The sequence below is a fragment of the Onychomys torridus genome, chromosome 2 (genome assembly GCF_903995425.1).
Source record: "Onychomys torridus chromosome 2, mOncTor1.1, whole genome shotgun sequence".
NCBI lineage: Eukaryota > Metazoa > Chordata > Mammalia > Rodentia > Cricetidae > Onychomys > Onychomys torridus.
In genome coordinates this window covers 166,863,218-166,883,653 of record NC_050444.1, presented here as the reverse complement: position 1 = coordinate 166,883,653, position 20,436 = coordinate 166,863,218, and the positions used below count along the sequence as shown (strand labels likewise).

At 46.1% G+C, this 20,436-nt stretch overlaps 1 protein-coding gene across 3 annotated transcripts in view; it reads left to right on the top strand.

Annotated features, from left to right (window-relative positions):
• Positions 1–20,436, top strand: part of Prkcz (protein kinase C zeta) — a 115,936-nt gene that overhangs the window by 17,472 nt on the left and 78,028 nt on the right. Inside the window, exon 1 of one of the 3 annotated variants that reach the window (XM_036177546.1) lies at positions 2,323–2,395. The exons of 1 other annotated variant lie outside the window; for it this stretch is intronic. Coding sequence is in view for 1 of the 2 variants with exons in the window: in XM_036177544.1 (XP_036033437.1) it covers positions 3,197–3,206 (10 nt within the window). In the remaining variant the exon portion in view is untranslated. Of the gene's footprint in view, positions 1–2,322; positions 2,396–2,777; positions 3,207–20,436 lie in introns of those variants that run through there. One more of the 3 variants, XM_036177544.1, reaches the window with a different exon arrangement.

Below are 20,436 nucleotides of genomic sequence, written 5' to 3'. Positions count from 1 at the left end.
CCCTCTCTAAGTGGAGACTATGAAACTAATGACATTTAAAAGAGTATGTTCCTGTATTCCCAGCACTTGGGAGGTAGAGGACAGAAGGATCAGAAGTTCAGTGTTATCTAATGAGTTTTAGGCTATCCTTGACTAGTCTACATGAGATTCTGTCTCAGAAAAACAAAACAAATAGCCATAAAAACAAAGGAGTCACTGGAGCATGCTCAGGGAAGCCAGTTCTCTTTGATAGTCTTCTGTGATAGTCACCTACCAGCTGGTGATCAGGTACAAATGGGAGTTCCTACCAATCTTTGCATAGTCCTTCCCTTGGCCTGGAGATGGGGAGGAGGTGAGCCAGGCTCAGGGTATGTGGGAGTTACGGCTCTCCAGGTGGTTGGCAGGGGAATTGAGGTAGAGCTTGGTGGGCTGTTGCCCTGAGCAAACATTGCGGAATCTTTTCCAATTCCCCAAGACTTGCCAGTATTTATAGGTAGGCCTATTGTTCTGTTAAAAATCTTTCATTCAGACTTGTCTCAAATAATTTGCAACAAATTGGGAAAGCTGCTTTTGCACCTAAAATAGGCTTCTAACAAAATTAGCAATCAGCCCATTCAGCCTGCATTTTCTAGAGTTTTTGCAAAACTGGATATTTTGGGCTGGCCTGGAGGAGAGAAATTGGCCAGACAGTGTTTGTGATGTGGTGCTAATTTTTATGTTAGACACATTTTTCTTGTTGCGGTCCATCATGGATGTCATGGTTCAATTATTGTATAGTTTTATAATCTTAGTCAAAGGCTTGCAAACTTTGTACTACAGGACCAGGAACTAAATATTTTTTAGCTTTGTGGGCTGGGCAGTCTCTGTCTTAACCTACAGCTCCTATCACTGTATTGTACTTCAGTGAGTATCCCAATAAAAGTTTTACAGACACTGAAGTCTATTTCAGATATATTCCTGTTTTTCAAAATATTATCTGATTAGTTAAAAGTGTAAGGTTTTTTTTTAAGGGCTGGAAATTTAGTTCACAACTTTGTACAGAATAGGCAAATGTTCTACTATTGAACTACACCCACAACCCTTGGGTTTTTTTGTTTGTTTTGTTTTGAGACAAAGTCTCACTTTGTAGCTTTTCGTTTGCAAGGCTCCTGCCTTAGCCTCTCAAGCGCTAGAATGACAGGTCTGCTACCACCACAACTGGCTCGAGGGCCGTTCTTACCTTGCTTGGCTAGAGTACCAGGTGCCGTGCTCCGTTGTGCCTTGTTTGCAGAAGAGGGGCCTTAAGTACCATGTTTGTAAGTTTCACATTTTCTGAAGTGCCTTGTGCACAGCTGGTCAGCTGCCAAAAGAGGGAAGCTTTGTCCCTGGAGGAGCAGCTCCCCTCTAGTCAGTGTTTGACTGAAGGAGCTGGGATTTGAACCCAGAGCTTAGGCAAACAAACACAGATCTCTGAGTTGATGATCTTGTGATACAAGTACCAATGTGGGGAGGCATGGGGGTCAAGCAGTCCATCACTGGCTCCCAGTCTGCCTAGGACCCTAGGTTGGCCGTCGCCTGTCAAGGCACAGTAAACACAGTATATTAGGTCCTACATTGGGTGACGGGCCACTTCCTACCTTGGCCTGCATATGTGTGGTTCCAGGCCAGTGAGAGCTGCTCAGGTCTCTGGGAACTTGCTTTCCCCTGTTTCTACTTTGGCTATTACCCACTGTCACCCTCCATGTGGTGGGGTCAATTTAGTGGATGCACTTACAATTTTGCAAAGGCCATTTGACCTAGGATTTGGCGTGCACTGAATGGGCCTTAGTCCTCCCTTCCTGGGCACAGGACAGTCCCCTTGGTGCTTGTGACCATTGGGCTTTTGTGTGGAGTCCATCCTGAATGCATATCCATTGCCATCACTGGAGTTGCTGCACCCAGAATCCCAGCCTGGGGCTGATTGGGAGGACCCTCGCCACCTGGGATGATTTTCTTTAAAGACTGCTAAGTATGAGCCCTCCTTGGCTGAGCTCTGGCTGGCTCTCATCCTGTCCAGCAGGCTCCGTACAGAGACGCTTGTTTTCGTGTGACGTCAGCTCCTCCGTATCCATGCCGTGTTTTAGTTTGTGCCTCAGCTGCCGGCTGTAGCTTCCCAGGGGAGCTGGGTACCACCCGGGCCTGGAGACGTGAGGAGACATGAGGAGGCAGAGATGTGAGAGGCGGGGAGCAGGACAGCCAACCTTCTATTAGATGTCTGTTCCTCCAGCAGTAGCCCACCCTGCCTATTGTCGATCTAGAGACCCACCCTGCCTATTGTCGGTCTGGAGGCCAGGGGACGCAGCATCGGCTCCTTAAAGGGACGGAAGATGCCTCCTTGCACGCCCACCTTCGGTAGAGCATAAAGAATTCTGTGCTGAGGAGGCAGCAGAGAAAGCCGGTGAGTAATGCACGACTCTCCTGTGGATTTTCCACCAGGCCTAAGGTGGTGGCGTTGCAGGCCTCACGAATGCAGTGGCTGGGGCTGTGGAGCACAAGTCAATGCTTCAGGTCTCATCTTGGCTCTGCCACAGCCTGCGTGTTGCACAGATGTTCCAGCACGGAGTCGACTAGGGCAGGGATGCTGCTGCAGCATCTCACAGCAATGTCGGGGGAAGCACACCGAGAGGCTGTTGTTTTCCCTGGTGACAGGTTTTCAGAAAAATAAGCCATAGCGAAGCATGCGGAGCTGCCTCTGCAGCTGATGTGAATGTGAGGGAAAGAAATGTGCATGGATGGTATGTGCTGGAGGCCTGGGCTGGGTAGCTGCAGCAGAGGCTGGTGAGGCTCTGGAAAGCCTCTTTCCTCCCTTAGCCGAGCCCTGGGAAGCCTCCAGCATTGGGAGTGCTGCTGTGCCTGGGCTTTTACAGCCTGGAGTCTCTGTCGTGGTCAAAAGGAACATGCATCTCTGTTGCTTTCTTCTCACTCTGCATTGCTGCAAGTGGATGGATCAGTGGGACCACAACGGTGAGGTCTGGGCTCCCGCCCGGCACTCCAACGGCCAGCACCTGTTTCCATAAACAAGTGCATCTCTGGCTTGTAGTCTTCCAGGGGCAAGCCTGCCCTGCCTTTCTGAGCTGTGGCTTTGCACTGGCAACAGCCTCATGCTGGAGTCTGGGTGACAGGAAAGGCTCTGACGTGCACCGGGGTCCTCGGATGTCGGCAGGCAGCGCGGCCTTGGCGCCTGGTTTTCTGTCCTGAAATGGTTGGAGGTAGATTGAGATGGGTCTGAGGGCTGACCGGGATTGAGGGTGAGGGGCATGCATGGGAATGGGGATGCTTTTCTGACGACCATTTTGCAAGGTTTTTTGCTTTTTTGTTTTTTAAACAAAAACAACTACCAGCTTCCCCTACCAAGCTGGCAGGGGCCTTGGGGCCTAGAGAACCAGGTTGTCAAAAGGTAGCTCTCCCTCATTTGGAGTGTGCAGGCAGACACCCCCCACCTAGGGAGGGATATAGTGTGCCCTTCCCCCAGGCATGGGCTGTTCGATGCAGCCAGAATGGGTCTTAAGGGTGGCTTGTTTGTTTTGGGTCCTTGAATTGTAAAATGTGACCTGTGGATGGGTTTGAGAGAAAAACAGCTAGCAGGGATGTTTGGGAGGAGAAACCAGCTGTGTCATAGTTTCTCTGGGATGTATAGGTGTCGTGGCCTTTTTCTGTTTGTGAGACTGCTTGCTAGCAGTGCATAGCCAACTTGAACCCTCAGCAAGTAGACCAACAGCCAGGGAGACTGGCCCTGGGTCTTGAGATCTTCCTGGTGGGTTTTGGCCCAGTGTTCCTTGGTCAGGGACAGCTTGCAGGAACCAATGGGTCCTCCCCGCAAAGCTGTCACTTATGGATGCTGGCAGAACACAGAATGGATCGTGACTGCATGTTACCTGTTTTTGTGTCTTGGCCAAGTCTGCATAGAGACCACCCTCTTGTCTAAGCTGCATCAGCCTTCAGCGGACTCCTTTTCTCATATCTTTGTAAAGTTCAGCGGCACCAGTGGTTATGTAAGAAGTTATCTGTGAGCTCCGTTCTTGCCTCCCAGACTTTGTCCCTGAGCCTCAGGCTGCTGTCTTGCAGTACTTGCTGGCCTGACTTTCATTCCTGTCATGCAGGTCAGAGTGCCCATGGGGTCCCTGGAGCCCCTACGGTTCATTCCAAGAGCGGCAGGTAGGTTCCCCAATGGCATCAGACCTCCAACTGGGGTGTAGGAACTATTGGAGTTTTGCTGTGGGGCCAATGAATGTTCTTGGAAGTTTTCCCACATCTTGTTGTCTAATCTCTGATAGGTCTGTAGAGTGTTCTGGTCACCACAGATGAGCCAAGGTCTGACCACCAGGAGGACTGTCCAGGGGTTTGGGCTCCAAACTACTGGGAGTCCTGATAGAGTGGTTGTTCCCTTTGCTGAACTGGATCTGTTGTGAGGATGTACTGAGCAGGGACCATCTTGAGTAAGGGGAGCACCTCTGAATGGGCTGTTTTGTGGGGCAATATCTGAAGAATCCAGAATATTTCATTTTTGAACTTGTCCCTTGGTATCCTAGGCATTGATGGTTCTGGCATCATCTAGTTCACTTACTGCCTCTTGCTATCTCTTGCCACAGGGCCTTTGCTTATACCATGTCCTCCCTTTTTGGTAGGATAAATGGTACTATGGCCATAGTTCCCACAAATTTACTTCCTAGGAAAGTCAAGAACCCTGAGGAGTCCAGCTCTCAGCTAAGGGGTCAAGCAGGGAGCAGGCTCAGTGTGTATTGCTTTAAGATGGATCAGAAAAGCCTTGTCCAAAGTGAGCTGTCTCAGTCTGTCACTTTTTCAGTTCAGATCTAGAGACAGCCTGTCATCCCCCTGCCCCAGTATGTTTGGACGCTGTGGTTTATTTTTAGGACTATCCTAAATATGTGGAGTAGGGCACCTCATTATGACAAGCTGCTTTCCTGCCCCTGTCTCTGAGGCCTCTGCAGAAGCTGCCAGATTCCACCCTCTCCAGGTGGCCACAGGGAACCAGGTGCCCGTTTGAACAGAGAGACAGGTGTGTGACAGTGTGAGAATGTTTCCGTTGCCACGCAGTGACAGGAGGCTGCCTCAATTTCCATTTGGTTCTTTATTGTTTTGTTTTGTTTTTACAGTGTGGGGGTTTGAATGTGTTCTGATCTTGTTGTTGTTGTTTTGTTTTATTTTGAGACAGGGTTTCTCTGTGTAGTTTTGCGCCTTTCCTGGAATTCGATTTGTAGACCAGGCTGGCCTCGAACTCACAGAGATCTGCCTGGCTCTGCCTCCTGAGTGCTGGGATTAAAAGTGTGCGCCACCACTGCCCGGCTCTGTGTTCTGATCTTGTGTGTGTATTTGTGGTGTGTGTCTGTGGAGACCAGAGTCGACATCAGGTGTCTTCTCTTTTGAGAGAGGGTCTCTTACTGAACCTAGAACTCATCAGTTTATCCATGCTGGCTGGGCAGCGTGCTCTGGGGACCTGCCTGTCTCTGCATCCCTGGCACCGGGCTTGCTACTTTATGGAGCTGTTAATGTGGGTGCTGGGAACCCAGACTCAGGCCTTTGTACTTTTGTGACAAGTACTTTACCAACTGAGTCATCTCCTTTTCAAATGTCTCTTTTGTTGGAGATTCTGAAAAGTCTGGTTTCCAACAAGATGGAGCCACTGTATGTTGGCAAGCAGTGAAGTGTCTGAGTGGGATACAGGCTGCCAGTGCCTACCTCTGGCTGTCCTGGTCATGGTCCCTGGGCCATGGCCTTGATTTGCTCTTCGGTAAAATAGGAGTATTGAAAGCATCAATTCATGATGAGCAGAGCGAGCGGTCCCGGTCAGAAAACTGTTCTGGTGAATGCTCATTTGTAAACTCAGCATTGTACATTATTTTTGCCTAGTTTTTAGGTTTGTTTGGTTTTTTGGGGGGGCGGAGGTGGGGTGTCCCATTGTGTAGTCCTGGGCTGTCTGTCTACTCAGTATGTAGACCAGGCTGGCCTCAAACTCACATCTGCCTCCTGAGTGCTGGAATTAAAGGTATGTATCAGCATGCTTGGCTGTAACTAAATGTGTATATTGAATTTGCATATTTCTGTTTACTGTTGTGGCTGGAAAGGGACAGGACCCCATTTCTCTCAACCAAGTCTGACCCTTGTTTCTTCTTAGGATCATTTTGACTATGGTAGTTTCTTTTTGACATTTATTTCCAAGTTTCTATGTAACGCATTTGTGTAGTAGACATTTTAATCTAAGTCAGTTCTTGTTTGCTCCCTGGTTCAATCAGTTCAGCTCTCCCTGTCTCTCCCCCTACCCCAATTTGTTTGTTGTTTAAAGATTAGTTTATCTTTATTTATGTATATAAACATGTATGTGTATGTGTCCCATAAGGATGCAGTGCCCAGGGAGGTCAGAAGAGGGCATCAGAGCCCCTGAAATTATAGACAGTTGTGAGAGACTACGTGGGTGCTGGGAACCAAACCCAGGTCTACAGGAGCAGCAAGTGCTCTGAACTGTTGAACCATCTCTCTAGCTTCACATTTACTGCTTAACCATTGCACACGATTAGCCGTACAGTTACTTTACCATTTTTAGGAAACTTTTGGTTTTCCTTGGAGCATTCTTGATTTGTCTTTCAGAGTTTTGTTTTATTTTTACTGGTTTGGTTTAGACAGGGTATCGTGCGTCCCAGGTTGGGCTCAAACTGGATGTGTAAGTCTGTCGAGGATGACCTTGAACTTTGGATCCCACTACCTCCATCTCTGCCAGCTGAGCTACGTCCCTAGCTTCTCTCAGTTTTTAAATTTTTAAAATTTGTTATTATTGTGTGCCTGTAAGAGGAGTGAGGTATGGGATGTGGGGCGTTAGTGTGGAAGACAACTTTTTGGAATCAGTTCTTTCTTTCTACTTTTTTTTTTTTTTTTTTTTTGTAATCCAATTTTAGTTTTTCTTTTGTCACTTATAGCAAACAATACTTCAAGCCAATTCTGTGGCTGTTCTCAATGATGCTTTTGATAGAAGAAAAAGATAAACTCCTATCCCAACTATGGTGATGAGTGTGCCTCAGTTTCTCAGCCTCTAGGAGCAAGCCCCTTGTCCAGTCACTTGCCCTGGCAGAATTAGCACATGAAGTTAACAGAGACCCTTTGCATACCTGCGCTAAAGAAAGGATTCTTTCTATATTTTTATTTATTATTTTATTGGTGTCTGACTGGGCTTTGTTTTGGTGGTGGTCATTTTGGTTTGCTTGTTCCTGTCGTCTTCTTCTTCATCGTCTTCTTCTCCTCCTCCTCCTCCTCCCCACCTCCTCCTCCCCCCCCTCCTCCTTCTTTTTCTTTTTCTTTTATTCTTCTCTCATATATTACAACCCACCCACAATTTCCCCAGTGTGGCATTAATCCCAGCACCCAGAAGGCAGAGGCAGGTAGATCTCTGTGAGTTCCAGGCTAGCCTGGTCTACAGAGTGTGTTCTTTCTACTTTTGATGTGGGTTGTGACTCAAACTCAGGTCTCCAACCTTGTGCAGTGACCCGCTGAGGCATTTCATCAGACTACTTTCAGCGTTTTTGAGAAGTCCTGTTTTCCCACGGTGGGATCCTTCCCTCTGTGCCTCCAGTTCTTGGGCACTACCACCCCCACCCCCACACCCTCCACACCCCCACATGTTTCAGGACCTTCTGAGCCCAACCCAGAAAATCTGCCACCTCCTCTGCTGGCTCTCTTGATCCAGCCTGAATCCTTTTCCTTTCTTGGCATGACTTATGGTTGAGGTGCGTTCCAGAGATCCAAGAAAGAGGACAGGGGTGATAAAGTTTTAAATTCTCAAAAGTACTCTTGTAGCTACACCTGTGGTGTCAGTTCACCTATGTATAAAATATGTTTATGGTGACCTTCACATTAGCTTCTGGCGTACAGTGTGATTCAGAAGTCAGGCATTTTGGAGGGTATGGGGTGTGTGTGTGTGTGTGTGTGTGTGTGTGTGTGTGTGTGTGATTTCTCCTCAAGGATTTTAGTATCTTTTTACTTATCTGTGTGTTCTCAAGTTTTCTGGTAATTTCCCTTGAAGTAGGGCTTTTGGGTCTATTGTGCTAGGAACTTTGAGGGAGGACACACATGCTGTTTGGACGTGAGAAGCTTCATAGTTGTGTTTTCTTACATGACTGACTTCTTTTCTCCTGTCTTTAGGGATCCCCTCTGGTCATTGGTTGGGCCTTCTAGACTGGTCCTCCAGTCTTCCCTGTCTCCTATCTCTGTGTGTCTTTTTTTTTTTTTTTTTTTTTTTTCCCCAGATATCACCTGGTCTTCTTGCCCAAATCATCCCTTAACTCTTTAAATGCCATTCTGTCCCTCCTCAGGTATTTTGTAGAATCTTGATATATATCCTAGGCTGCCCCAGTACTTACTGTGTAGGCCAGGCTAGCCTCAAACTTTAACAGTCTTCCTGCCTCAGTCTCCCAAGTGCTGGGGTTTGCCACTGCTCCTAGCCCATTCTTACCTTTGAGCTTTCAAGAGATCTTTGATTTGTCCTTTTTAAAACTGTGTCCATCTCTTGGGCTAGAAATAGAGCTCAGTTGGTAAAGGGCTCAGTTAGCATACAGGTGTCCTGAGTTCAACCCTCAGGACCCCATGAGACTGAGTGTCATGACGCACATCTGTAATAGCAGTATTTGGGAAGTGGAAGATCAAGACCCCATATTGCAGTTGTCTCCTGGCTTTTCTTAGCAGGGACAGTTTCTCAGGTGGGCTTGTTTCTGTTTTGTGAGAATTAGAAGGTGCTGGCTGTGTGTGCGACACCCTCCACTTGAGTTTGTCTGGTTCTTTCTCATCTTGTCTGTTTAGGTTTGGGAAGGAAGACTTGGGAGGGGAAGGGCCACCTTGTCACCATCTCAGACTGTCTAGCATCCACACAGCTCAGCCCTGCTAATGTCAACTACCTGGCTAATGTCTCTCCACCAAGAAATAGTGTAAGAGAAGGATGTTGGCACAGCCCATGCACAAGGTGGGTTTCGGTGTCCTTGAGAGGGGAGGCACTGTACACATGACACTCAGTCTTCTGTGTGACAATCTTGCCTCTTCTCCCATTTACTGATTTGCTGGATCTCCCTCCTGTCAGAGTGTCATGTTAGAGTCTGAGTTAGAGTCTCCTGCTTGTTGTACTGCCCCAGGTGACCTGGCCTTGGGCTTTGGAGCTCCTTCAGGCTTGCTCTGACAGGGGGCCTAGTGGACATGGATCCCTGGCTGGATGTGGTAACTTGAATGAGAATGGCCCCCCATAAGCTCATACGTTTACGAGCTTGGTCCCCAGTTGGTGGAATTGTTTGGGAAGAATTAGGGGATGTGTCACTGGGGATAGTCTTTAATGTTTCAAAAAAACCCCTCCATTTCCGGCGCTTGCCCTCTCTCCTCTACCGAGATGTGAGCGCTCAGCTGTTCCACAGCCTTTTCCTCCTGAGGATATGTGCTGGGATGGGTGTGCGGCTTCATGTGTGCACAGAGAGGCTGCAGGCCTCCTGAGTCCTTCAGGACAGACTTGGTAAAGCTCAACCTTGGAGCTGCTGTTTGACTCCCTACCTTAGACCAAAAGGCACCAAAAGAAAAGGCTTTGAGCGGGAACTGTGTTTAATCATTTTGTGACTAGATGATGCTTGATTAAAATGTACATACTTGGTGAGTGTTCAACACAGATTGGGATTCAAGAGTTGTACCTGTGGCCTGTTTCCCTGACTTAAGTACTTCCGCCAGGCAGACACCAGGCTGTGTACACAGATGGACTCACACAGTTGGCCACCTGGGGTAGCACCTCATCACAGGGGCTTTAGAGAAAGACTTCAGGGAGGTGACTGGCTTCTCTTTGGTTTGTTACCTGAGGACCCTTGCCTGTGCCTGTCACAGCATGTCAGTGTTGTATCTGTTGGGTTACATGGACTGTCCCTCACCTTCTTTTTCTTTTTTTTTTTTTTAAGATTTATTTATTTATTTTGTATACAGTGTTCTGCCTGCATGTATGCCTGCAGGCCAGAAGATGGCGCCAGATCTCATCACAGATGGTTGTGAGCCATCTTATGGTTGCTGGGAATTGAACTCAGGACCTCTGGGAGAACAGCCAGTGCTCTTAACCTCTGAGCCATCTCTCCAGCCTGTCCCTCACCTTCATAGCACTTAAAAATCTGCTCGTAGGTGGGGGTGGCCAGCTGGGTGGCAGGTGCCTACCTCTGGTAGCTCCTTCGTTCTTTTTTCTTTTGTCTTGGTCGGTTTGGAGAGGGAGCTGCTTTCCAACTGCCATGCTATTGAAGTCAGTTTTAAGTTCCTCAGACCCAGTTCTCCATGGCACCCTCTCTCCTATAATACTGGCCGGAAAGTCTTTAGATCCCTTTGAAATTGCAGCAGGTCCTCAATTTATAACGGGCTTGTGGGGCCCATTGTACAACCCACTGGTGGCACACCCCTAAAACCCCAGCCATCAGGAGGATTGATAGTTCAAGGCTACCCTGTGTTGCAAAGGATGAAACTTAAAAAAGGGGGGGGGTGCAGGAGAGATGGCTCAGAGGTTAGGAGCACTGGCTGTTCTCCCAGAGGTCCTGAGTTCAATTCCCAGCAACCACATGGTGGCTCACAACCACCTGTAGTGAGATCTGGTGCCCTCTTCTGGCATGCAGACAGAACACTGTGTACATAATAAATAAATCTAAAAAAAAAAAAAAAAAAAAAGAAAGAAGGAAAAAGAAACTTCAAATAAAAAGTGTTTTTATTTATCCATTTTAAACATGTAACCCTAGGATTGGAGAGATGGCTCGATGGCTAACAGTACTTGTTGCTCTTGGGTTCAGGGACTCGTGCCCATATGGCAGCTCACAGCCATCTATTAACTTTGGCTCCAGGGCATCGGTTATCTTCACCTTTACCTCTCTGGCTCCATGGTGAACATACATACGTTCAGGTGAAATGCTCATACACAAAACTGATCTTTTAAAAATCTGTTATATATTTATATAAATAACATTATTTAATAGAATCTGTTTTCTTTTTATTTATTAATTTTGGTAGTGCAAGGGCTCAAACCTGGACTTTTGACATGCTAGGCAAGTCCTACCACTGAACTCCGCCCCAGCTCTTTTTACATTTTCTAGTTTGAGGCAGTATTTTCCTAAGTTGCCCAGGCTGGCCTTGAACTCTTGATCCTTCTACTTCAACCTTCCCAGTAGCTGAGATTTCGGGCCTTTGCCACCACTAGGCCTGTCTATACAGTTGTTTTTAAGTACAAACAAACAAAAATTAATGACCACCAGGAACAGATAGAGTCTCTGTGTCCAGTCTGTTTTAGATGCTGGTTTTGGTTGGAGTCATGAGCAGAACCAATACAAGAAACAGCTCAGAGTATTTTAATCCTGGATAAATGTGGATATTCTTTGGTGTCTCTCTAAAGCCTGCCTGTTGGTTCCTGTAGGGTAGTTCAGTGTTGGGGTGATTTCTCACCTTACCATAGAGCCCAGGGCTCAGACTTTTATTTGAACAGGCCTTTAATATGTTGGCATGTTGGTCTGGGAAGGTGGCAGTCTCAGTGGGCCTCACCAATGCTGGCAGTGCCACAGAGGGTTCTGCTGCCATCATGAGAGGAGTCCATCTATTGCCATGCTCACTGGAGAAGTGAATGTTGTCGTCTTCTGGACACAGTGTCAACTCATGGCTCCGTCACAGGATCTTAGCAGTCTAAGGATTCCCATATCTGGCTGGGCTTAGCTAGTTGCCTCTGTCCATCATGTTCCCACACATGCCTGGCCACAGATGTGCCATCCTTGTGTCAGGAGTCTGCAGCTCTATACATGGTCAGCTGAGCCCTGGGGACTATGGGTAGATGAGCTGGGTAAAGAGGCATTCGGAGTCATCTGTCCCTGAGTCCCATCTCACACAGGCTACCCAGTCCTGTGCCCGTGTGGCTGCACCCCATCACCAAGGAGACTCAGGCACAGAGTGCAGGGCAGATGTCATAGGTAGGTTGTGGCTGGGGGGGTCCCCTGTCAGCTGGTCTAGGAGTCTAAATGTCCTTGAGACAGGACAGTGGAAGGGGCAGAGGACCTGGATACCATGTCTGAGCCCTGTCGCCCTCAGCTTAGGTTGTCTGTGGCCTATGAATAATTGCAGGCTGTGGAATCCTGGTAATTGTAATCCTTGGGAAATATATGATCTGGTAGAAATGTACCAGTAGTATTTTCAAAATCCTTGTATACTCAGAGAGACATCAAGGATGTTGATTGCAGATGCTAGGTGGCACATGCAAAAATCCCATTGCTCACTTGTGCAGTGTTCTGCATCTCAGAAAACAGGCTCAGGCCTTTTACCCACTGCCCCACTGCTTGCCAGCCAGAGAGTCCAGAATCAGCTTTCAGTGCGGCCAAAGCCCAAATAGCCTGCCACAGTGCTTATATTCCCTCCACCCCCGTGTATGGTACAGCTTTGTTTTTGCTTTGTTGTTGTTTTGGTACTTGACATAGTCTTTCTATAAAGCCCAGGCTAGCCCAGAACTCCCAAGCCTGCCGAGCGCTGGGATTATAGGCTATATATTCATTAAAAAAAAAAAAAAAATCACCTGTCATCTGTCTAGCTGCTTAGAGCCAACGTGCATAGTGATTCTGTATCAAGCACGTAGGAACATCCACAAGTGCAGAGAGCAAGATTGAATGTCAGGGAGGCTGCTGACCCCAGTTCCCTGTTCCTTTGGCAGTGTCAGATTGTGGGGTGGGTTTTCCAGATCCTGCCTGGCTGCCGTGGGCTTGCAGAGCAAATTGGGTTTCTCTTCTGCCTTCACTTGTATTGTGGTAACATTGTCTGTCATTCAAGGAGCTGTTCTTTCTCTCCTCCCTGGTAAAAATAAAAACTAACATTAAGTCAAGATTTCATGTGTGTGCCTGTATGTGCGTGCGTGCATGCGTGCGTGCGTACAGAAGACAGCTTGAGCTGTCCTTCCTAGGCCACCAGACAGGGTTTTCACTGGCCTGAAATTTGCCAAATAAGTTAGGCTGGCTGGCCATCAGCCTTACAGATCTTCTTGTCTATCTTTCCCCAGTGCTGAGGTTATAAATATAGGCCACTAAATCTGCCTATAAAAAAACAAACAAAAACAAAAAAAAATTTCCTTTTTTTTTTTTTTTTTTTTTTGCCAGAGCTGAGGATCAAACCCAGGGCCTTGTGCTTGCTAGGTAAGCTCTCTACCACTGAGCTAAATCCCCAACCCCCAAAAACCAGTTTCTAAAGATCTAACTCAGGTCCTCATGTTTACAAGGCATACTTTGCTTACCGAGCTATCTCCCAGCCCAAGGATTTTCTTTAATTTTACATGTATGAGTGCTTTGCCTGCATATATGTCCGTGTACCACACAAGTGCCTGGTGCGTTCAGAGGACAGAAGAGGGTGTCAAATCCCGTGAAACTGGAGTTACAGGATGTTGTTGGCTGTCGTGTAGGTGCCAGGAACCAAGTCTGAATCCTCTGCAAGATCAACAAGTACTGAGCCGTCTCCTTAGCCCCCAAGGAATTTCCTGAAGTTGAATTTGCTATAGTCTACATCTGTCACCATTTTAAAAATTTTAATTAATTAATTTGTGCATGGGTTTGTTGAGGAGGAGTGTCTGTGCGTGTGCGTGTGCGTGTGCGTTTGTGTGTGTGTGTGTGTGTGTGTGTGTGTGTGTGTGTGTGCACATGCCTATAGAGATCAGAGAAAAACTTTCAGGAACTGGTTCTCTCCTTCCACCATATGGGGATTCAGTAATCGAATTCAGGTAATCTGTTTGTGACAGGTGCCTTTACCCACTAAGCCATCTCATCTGAGGCATTAATTTCACCATATTTATGTGGTAGGAGCTCCCTTCGCCGCCCGTGTGCGTTGACATATGTCTCTCTATTTTCTGACATGACGATCACCTTGCACTTGCCTGCTCCAGCCTGAAATAAGCCTTGCCTCTGAGGCACCTGGCTTTCTTCTGCTGGCGGAGAAAGGCATTTAGAAGCCATCCTGAGTGTTATTCGCTGCTGGGCCTTGTGGACTGTGGGTTGGACTGAGTTTAGACAGGCTTGCATGGTCTTCCCGTCCTGTGCTGGACCACCACTCCCCCAGCCTAGTTCCTCTGTTCTCTGCTTTAATCTCCCAGCTCAGCCATTAGCTAGCCATATCCACCCCAGTGCTCTGGCTCCATAGGCAGACACAGACATTCTGGAGTAGCCCCACCACTGTGTACAGACCTGAATTCATAGGGCTCTGGTCTGGGAATACTTCTTGATGTGCTTGTCCCAGGATGCTCTGCCCTGCAACTGTCTTCTCAGTGGCCCTGCCCTGGGTATCATGGTCAGTTGGGTTCATTCATCTGTTTGTAATTTTTATTTTATTTGGGAATTGTGTAAATCATAGCAGAATTTAAAAATGAAAACCTGGCCCATTCTTATTTTATTTGGGAATTGTGTAAATCGTAGCAGGATTTAAAAATGAAAACCTGGCCAGGTGGTGGTGGCATGTACCTTTAATCCCAGCACTCAAGAGACAAAGGCAGTCAGATCTATGAGTTTGAGGCCAGCCTGGTCTACAGAGTGAGTTCTAGAACAACTGGGGCTATATAGAGAAACCCTATCTCAAAAAACAAAACAAAAATCACACATGTGTGTGCACATTTGCATCTTTCTATTCTGTAAAGTGTAGCCTAGCATTTATTCTTGTCTGTGTTTTACTTTCTCTCATTAGTTAGGGGTTGGGGATTTAGCTCCTAGCAAGCACAAGGCCCTGGGTTCGATCCTCAGCTCAAAAAACAAACAAACAAACAAACAAAAAATTTAGTTGCATTTATTTATTTGTGAGTATGTGTACATGTGTGTAGATATGCTTGCCACAATGTGTATGTGGAGGTCAGAGGACAACTTTCAGGAGCTAGCTCTCTCCTTCCACCGTCAAGTCCTAGGAATCAAACCATACACAGCAAGGGCCTCTACCCGCTGAACCATCCCATCTGCCTGTCAACTTTTTTTTTTTTTTTTAAATTATAACTGTTTTTATGTATTTAGGTAGGATGAGAATAGAAGTTTAAAAAACCCACAAGTTTAAATATCAACAAATACCTCAAAGTTAATGTAATCTAGGAAAATGGCATTAATAAACCCATCATTTTTTGTCTGCTTGACATATTTCTGTATTTCCCCCAATATTTTCTACTGGTGAACAATTTGATTTTTACTCAGCTGACAGTTTTTCAATATTTTCATTTTTTGCAAAAATCTCCAGAGAATTCAGCCTTTTTTGTAATAGGGTAAGTGAAAGGAAGAAAAAACTTACTTATTTATTTAGAAAATCTTTTCAGACTGGGCATAGTGGTGCCTGCTGGTAATCCCGGCTCTTTAGTAACTGAGAAAGGAGGATTAGCAATTCAAGGTCAGCCTGGTGTGTGCACACAGTGAAGGTTCAGCAAAAACAGTTAATGCTTCCAAAAAAAGGTGTTTAAAATGAGTCATTTCATGAGAAATCTCAAAATACCCTACAGACCTGCAGATCTTCAGTGAAGAAAATGAGTGAGATTTTCCCTAAAGTGTGAGGGGCTGTGGGGATAGCTTAGTCTGAAGGGTGCTTGTTGTGAGGCACGAGAACATGAGTTTCTTTCAGAACTGTCAGGAAAAAAAAAGAAAGAAAGAAAAGCTGGGCATGGTGGCACACTGTAATCCAGTACTGGAGAGGCACAGAAAAGAGGATCCCCGGGTCTCACTGGCTGACCTGTGTAGCCCAGTTGGTGAGTCCTAAGTCCCAGTGAGAGACCTTGTCTCAAAAAACAGGTGAACAACTCCTGAGCAATGCTACCCAAGGTTGCCTCTGGTCTCCAGACACATGAGCACACATGCACATTTGAACATACATGACCATGAACATGTATACAGAGAGAGAGAGAGTCTTTTCTCCAAATTTGAAACAATCCTAAAATTTTATGTCTCACCATATTACCTACCACTGTTAAGGTTGGAGGATGGGGAAGTTTTGTTTTGTTTTGTGACGGAGTCTCACTATGGCCTAGGACTCACAATTCTCCTATCTCAGCCTGATGAATGTTGGGGCTAGGTATGTGCCATCATTTCCAGCTCTTTTTTTAATTTCTTTTTCTGTTTTTTTGGGAGGGGAGGGTTGTTTTGTGTGTGTGTATATGTATGTGTCTGTGTTTGCATTTTCTAGCCACCATTTTTGGCTCTGTTCTAGTGGCTGTCTGTTCTCTGACCCCAGATAAATTTATTAGGGTGCACAATATTGTGGGGAACACAATACCACCACATTTCCCCTTTTTTGTCTAAAATTAAAAAAAGGTTATAACTAATACAAGATAAATCATATCCAATAAGTATATACAATATACATAGTCAAGATTACATTAATGATGTCTAGTCCATTAAGCATCAGTCCTTCCCATCCTTCTGCCTGCCCTGTAAACATGTTACTACCCATTTATCCTATCAGGCTGGACACCACGAAAAGATCGGCTTTGGACTACAAACTACTCAGGACAATTTTGAGATGGCTAGCTGAGATGATCCAGCCTCACAGACTACTTGAACAAGGACTTGAAACAAGCCCTGCACTTTCTCATTATGCAGCGGCTGGACAAATGATACAGGACTTGACAATTAACCCAAAAATAGAGTTTTTGTTTATAAAAGAAAAAGGAGAATATAGATATGAGGTAGATCACTGAATCTACCCTGAGGAAAAAAAATAAAGAAATAATAGGATAAATGGGTAGGTCACTAAATATACACTAAAAAGAGAAAGGGAAAGATATAAAAATGACAAGATGTAGATTATTGAAACTTTTATGAAAAGAAAAAAAGAGAGAATATGAATATGATAAGAAAAAAGATCAATTTTTGAATTTACTTTTAAAAAGGAACTACTTGTTTTACATAGGATAAGTAACGAAAATTTTTTTGTCTGAGTTTATCAAATGTTACTGGACTGGACATTGTTATATATAATGGAGTTTTTCGCCTGAATCTGTCAAATGTTAATGGACTAGATATCATTAATGTAATCTTGACTGTGTATATTGTATATACTTAATGGATATGATTTATCTTGTATTAGTTATAACCTTTTTTAATTTTAGACAAAAAGGGGGAAATGTGGTGGTATTGTGTTCCCCACAATATTGTGCACCCTAATAAATTTATCTGGGGTCAGAGAACAGACAGCCACTAGAACAGAGCCAAAAATGGTGGCTAGAAAATGGGTCAGAGCAAGCCATAGCAGAAGTTGGGCAGTGTTGGTGCACGCCTTTAATCCCAGCACTTGGGAGGCAGAGCTAGGCGGATCTCTGTGTGTTCAGGGATACAGCCAACATGAAGACACACACCTTTAATCCCAGAAAGTGAACCTTTAATCCCAGGGAGTGCTGGCAGAAAGGGAAAGCTATATAAGGCTTGAAGACCAGAAACTAGCAGCATTTGGCTGGTTAAGCTTATAGGCTTTGGAGCAGCACAGTTCAGCTGTGATCCATTCTGGATGAGGATTCAGAAGCTTGCAGTCTGAGGAAACAAGACCAGCTGAGGAACTGGTGAGGTGAGGTAGCTGTGGCTTGTTCTGTGTCTCTGATCTTCCAGCATTCACCCCAATAACTGGCCTCGGGTTTGATTTTTATTAATAAGAACCTTTAAGATTCATACTACAGGTGGGGGCATTGTCCACATGTGTGTGCATGCATTCAATAGGACAAAACAACAACAACAAAAAAAACCCTCTCTCTCTCTTCCACTTTATTCATCAAGACATGCTCTTTTTTGAGTGGAGCAAAGTTTTATTGTGATGTGCCATCTCTCTCTCTTTTTTTTAATTAAGAGATTTATACCAACCACAGATTCCCCTGTCCTCCCTCCTCCCACCCCCCCTCCAGCATTCTCCCCCAGCCCACCTCCTCCAAGGCAAGGTCTCCCATGGGGAGTCAGCAGAGCCTGGTACATTCAGTTGAGGCAGGTCGAAGCCCCTCCTCCCTGCACCAAGGCTGTACAAAGTAAGACATGCTCTCTTAATCAAACCCATAACTCACTCACCGGCGAGCTTGCTCAGGAGAATCCCATCTTTGCCTTCCTGAGACTGGAATTATAGGTGGTGGCCATGCCTGCCCAGCTTTTTTGTGGGTTCCTGGGGATCCAAATTCCAGTCTTTGCCAGTCACTTAACTACTGAGCCTTATCTCCAGCTCCTTCTTAATTTTTTTTAATAGAACCCTGGGGCCCTGTGCATGCCAGGCAAGTTCTCTAACCCTGAGCTGTATTCTGGCCCTTCATTTAGTTTTAAACCAAGGAGATTCTGTAAAAACAAACAAACAAAAAAACAAAACAGAATATAGGATAGGTTTGAGGTGTCACCATGTTGGGGGTAAAGACAAGACCTGCTGATAGCTGGGACTGTGGTGCCTCCCAGCACCACATCAGCATGTTGGCTTGCATCCTGGGATGCCAGGTAGTTCACGTGGCTCATTACCCTGTTCATAAAACCTGTACTCAGAGAGGGTTTAATAATGCCTTCTTTTTGCATTTATTATTTTGATCTCATCCCTCCTTCTGTAAAAGTCTGATGTCATATTTCCAAGAAGAATATCCCAAGATATCTGAGCAACAGGTGATTGTGTCACCCATAAAAACTACTGCATAAAGAATAAAGCATAGTTTGGATAGATTTGGGGTTTTGTTTGTTTCTTTTCCTGAAACAGCCTCTCGGAGAAGTTAGTACTTTTTGCTTCTGTTTTTAATGGGCTGACCCACTATGCAAAGCAGCGCTGGGCTGGCTCTCTTTTCTCTGAGAACCTGCATTTAGCATTGTGTGATGGTGCAGTTGGTCAGAATGGCCAGTACTTGTACCTCGGGAAGGCCCAGCCTTGAGGCTAGGGGATACTGGAGACGGGTGTGAGGGGCAGGCTGCTTGGTGACTGGCACGTGTTGGCTGCCTGGATTCTTGGCTTGAAGGCATCCTTTGTTCTGACAAGAATAGTGCTTTCTCTCCTGCTGTGTGCAGAGGGGGTTCAGGCCCTCAGGTTTGGAGTGGTGATTCCATGGCCTCTGTTTCTGCAGCCTTAGGAAGGTCACTGTGCTGTTCCTTAGCCAGCTGGTCCAGGTACCTCCCTCTCCTTGGGTCACTCGTCCCTGAAGTGGATCCTATATTAAGGGGACCAGGGCTGTAGCCCATCCTTACCAGACTCTGCCACCCTTCCACCTCCATAGGGGTTAGTCAAGACAAAACTGGGGCTTTCTGCTTTTGGCTTTACTGTTTGCTCAGACAGTTCCTCCACAAGAGATGGCAGTACACCTCTACCCTGTTCTATCCATTCTCTTCCTCCAGAGTCTGCTCAAAGACTTTGTTCTCCAGGTCTCTTTTTGTGAAGTCTCACCCCTAGTGTGCCCCCACCCCGTGAAGGTTTTCAAAGGATGGGACCTATCTGCTTGACCTTGGTGCATCCTTAGGTCTCGAAGTCCATGCCTGGGGTCTCCCACAGCCACCCCTCCTCAGGCTTCCTACCTTGAGCTAAGCATCCTTCAGTGAAGATGGTCTGGTGAGTGATGACCTACAGGAGGAGCTGAACCTCACCTTTCCACTGGTCCACCTGCAGTGTCACTGTATCTAGGTCAGGCTGTGGGCACTGTGGAGCCAGCCTGGAGTGGGTTATCTCACATCTCACATCTCCAGGGGCCGTAATAGCAGCAGAGAGAAAGGTCTTTTACATTTGTATTTTAAAATTGTAAAAACTCTACATGCTGATGAAACAGAATCTGAAATGCACAGCAAAGTGTCAGAAGGAAACTAAAATCATCTATCCTGGTACCCTCTAGAAGGCATACCTTTCTTTTGTTCTAAGAGAGCCTTATGTACTTATTACTTTTTAAAGAAAACTCTAGTGGTACAATGTTAGTTAAACCTCTCAGTTATTAGCTAACAGCTCCTGAGTCCTTGGTGAGGGCCCTGCAATCCTTCCTCCCAGTGGGTATCCTACTCAGCTCCTTCCCTGGGTACAGGAACCCAGCTGCTCTGGAAGGACAGCAGTGTGTTTTATTTTTCAGAGATCTGAGAATGTTCCGAGGATCTAGTTCAGTGGTAGAGCACTTGCCTAGCATGCCCTACCTGGCCCCGTCCGCCACCAAAAACTGAGAAAATGAAACCAACCAGTCTATATAGTTAACTTGTCTGCAGTAAAGCAGAATATTGTGTGGTTTCTCCATCTCCCCTGATCCCCACCCCAGTCTTGGAGAAAATGACCAGGACTCTGGATAGGCTCTGATGTCCCTAGGGAGTTGCCATCTGTGGTGGTTTGAATGAGATGTCCCTCATGGCCTCAGGCATTTGTACATCCCCAGTCACTGGCACTATTTGGGTAGGCATAGGAGGTATGTCACTACGGAAGGACTTTGGGGTTTCAAAGACTCATGCCATCTCTCTGCTTCCTGCTTGTAGTTCAAGATGTCAGTTCTTCCCTTCC